Source organism: Anguilla anguilla, chromosome 4, assembly GCF_013347855.1.
Source record: "Anguilla anguilla isolate fAngAng1 chromosome 4, fAngAng1.pri, whole genome shotgun sequence".
In the NCBI taxonomy this organism is placed as follows: domain Eukaryota; kingdom Metazoa; phylum Chordata; class Actinopteri; order Anguilliformes; family Anguillidae; genus Anguilla; species Anguilla anguilla.
The window spans coordinates 7,673,076-7,675,677 of record NC_049204.1 but is presented as its reverse complement, the minus strand read 5'-3'; the positions used below and the strand labels follow the sequence as shown (position 1 = coordinate 7,675,677).

General features: G+C 43.4%; 1 protein-coding gene across 1 annotated transcript in view; it reads right to left on the bottom strand.

The window, feature by feature from the left end:
- LOC118224866 (UBX domain-containing protein 6-like) overlaps positions 1-2,377 on the bottom strand; it is a 7,411-nt gene extending 5,034 nt beyond the window's left edge. The window contains exons 1-4 of the mRNA XM_035412676.1: positions 2,155-2,377; positions 1,442-1,596; positions 830-891; positions 606-734 (exon numbers count right to left, since the gene is read on the bottom strand). Of these exons, the coding sequence (XP_035268567.1) occupies positions 606-734; positions 830-891; positions 1,442-1,596; positions 2,155-2,237 (429 nt within the window). The 5' untranslated portion in view covers positions 2,238-2,377. The remainder of the gene's footprint in view (positions 1-605; positions 735-829; positions 892-1,441; positions 1,597-2,154) is intronic.
- Positions 2,378-2,602: the final 225 nt, after the last annotated feature.

Sequence of the window (2,602 nt, the reverse complement as noted above, 5' to 3'; positions counted from 1 at the left end):
ATATTTATCACAAATGGCATGGGTGGCTGAAAACTCCTTTAGGTAGTCATGCGTAATATACAAGCTGCACCACGGCAGCTAATAAAATGTAGCACTTTTTCTCAGCCAAGAAAAGGCTTGGGAAGCTCAACTTATTTTCCTCCAGTTTATGATTCTAAGGCAGCATGTGTCTCTCCTTCCATTGAACTGATGGCCTGACAATTCGATCCTGCTCCTACACCCTCACATCTTTATCGTAAACAAAGGCCAGATAGGCTCCACATTGAACTGGCTCAGCATGGAAAATGTATACATTTATAGCATATCATAATTAACTATGTCCCTATTGTATTTCATTTGTTTGTTTGACATTTAAAAAAAAAAAGTTTTATATATATATATATATATCCTCAGCCAAGGTAACTGATGCATGCATAAAAATGATTGAGAATAACCAAAAGGTTTATTTCCACTGTTCAGCATACATGGAAAATGGGTGGAAAGAATGCATTAGGCACATGCATAAGAAAAACACAACACACGTCTTGTGCTGAATTATTACAGTTATGCCATTTGTCCTTGTGTTGTGATTATTAGGGCACTGTGTCCAGCTATGCGATACCTACCATGAGAATGGCTTCCTTTATATGCACCTCCCTTTCGCTCTTTGTTAAGGTGGCTCCGGTGAGGGGACACGTGAAGTACACTCCCGACACTGAGAAACTGGCGGGATCCTTAACTGGCACCTTGGAACCCTGCGACAGGAATGACATCACAAATGGGTTTCTCGGCTGAGGATTATTTAGAGACAAGTGTTCTGGCAAATTAATCTGCATCAGTACTTCCTTGCCTCTGTTGCCAGTTTTTGATCAGACGCCATTGCTGAAGCTTCTGCCTCAAGCTCTTTCTTCACTGAGAGAGAGAGAGAGACATTAGTTGATTTCAGAATCAAGAGTGTGGGCATAATACATGATGTAATGTTCCCAGAAAACAGTCTTATGTGTAAGAAGAGCAAGCTGTGTGCTGTTTCAGTTCACTGCACAGGTACAGTTAATCACTGTCAGGACCGATACAGAACATTGCAGTATCTGCACCATGCATCCCACTGTGAGTATATCCGCAAAATACACAACTGTGGACCATATTCTAGCCAATTCCATGGCTCCTGCTGCAATCTGCACCTTTACAATGGTGTCACGAACAGCATCATATACATGGATTCAAGTGTGTTGCACTAATTATCCACCTGCTCCATAAAACACCCTAGTCCACTGCACTTAACAAATGTACGCGTATGCACTACACATTACATCGGTCTAGTCGGACGGACGTTTCCTGACATTTCAGTTTAAGTATCTTTGTTAAAGGCACAAGATTTGCCCGCGAACAGGACTTGGACCTACAGCCTATTTTTGGTTATAGGTGAAGTTTTGTAGCCACCACGCCAGACTGCTTGTCTCACCCTGAAGGCGAATGGCATCCTGCGACGTCTGTAAGCGGGGGCGAGGCTGCTGCTCAATCCTCGCTAGAGCTGCCGCCCCGGCTCTCTGCGCTCCATCTGTGGGCGCGTGGCGGGACTTCGCTGGGGCGCTGTTCTGCGCCACTGGGCGATTGGAGCTCCACGGGGACAAGGGGAAGACATGTCACATTTTAGCGCTTGGTACAACATTACGATACACGCTACAAAAATCCAAGAACCACACGTTCACTGTACGACATCGGTGCCTGATTCACTGTGCTAGCTACAAATTTCGAAGCCCAGTGAATCCCAATGGTCGTCCCAACCATGGATTAGAGCAGACCGCTAATGCAGGTCATTCTTAGCTGCTAATTCCCCTGGCGGCTGTCTTCACTGTAAACGGCTCAACACAATCACTGACACAGTAATGATCCCTACAACTGCGGAAACAAATCATGTACGAGCTGTTAGAATAGAGCTTCTACATGCCACGCCAGTGAATTAATAACAGATTTGCAATAGAAAACAGCCAACATCAATTCACACTGAAAAACAGCTAACGTTACATATATTCGTATAATGGCTAACTAAAGCATACGTCTGATTTTAAGAGTTACATCCTCAACCATGTAAACAATCAGCCGCAATCAGGACAATAACACCCTACCAGCAACCTTTTGCTAAGCCACTAACAACTGCTGGTAAAGTTTGTTCACCTGGTATCTTCCGTTAGTTTCTTCCCTGGTCCAGCTGACTTGAACTTAATGTCTTTCTTGAAGTCGTCAAAGAACTTCTTCATGTCGGTTTGTTATAGCGAAAAAAATGAAAGGGAAACGAGTTATAAATGATAGGTAGAGAAAGAGAAGATAGCGACTGACAGCTGAGGGCGAGATACCCGTGTTTACATCTCGAGACTAATCGGAATAAGGAAGCGAACTGACCGGAAACAGTACATTAGATTTAATCAAATGATCATTCACACAGTACAGCGACCCCATTCGCTCAGGTAGTGTAATAGCAGGAATTCAATGCAATAGCATTCCTCGGAACTATCCAGGTGTCTATTTGCAGTGTGTATTATTAGCTACACAATAATTCACGCGAATAAAGAATCGAATAAAATAGGCCAAGATAATTTATGCATGCATTATACATACACAGCAG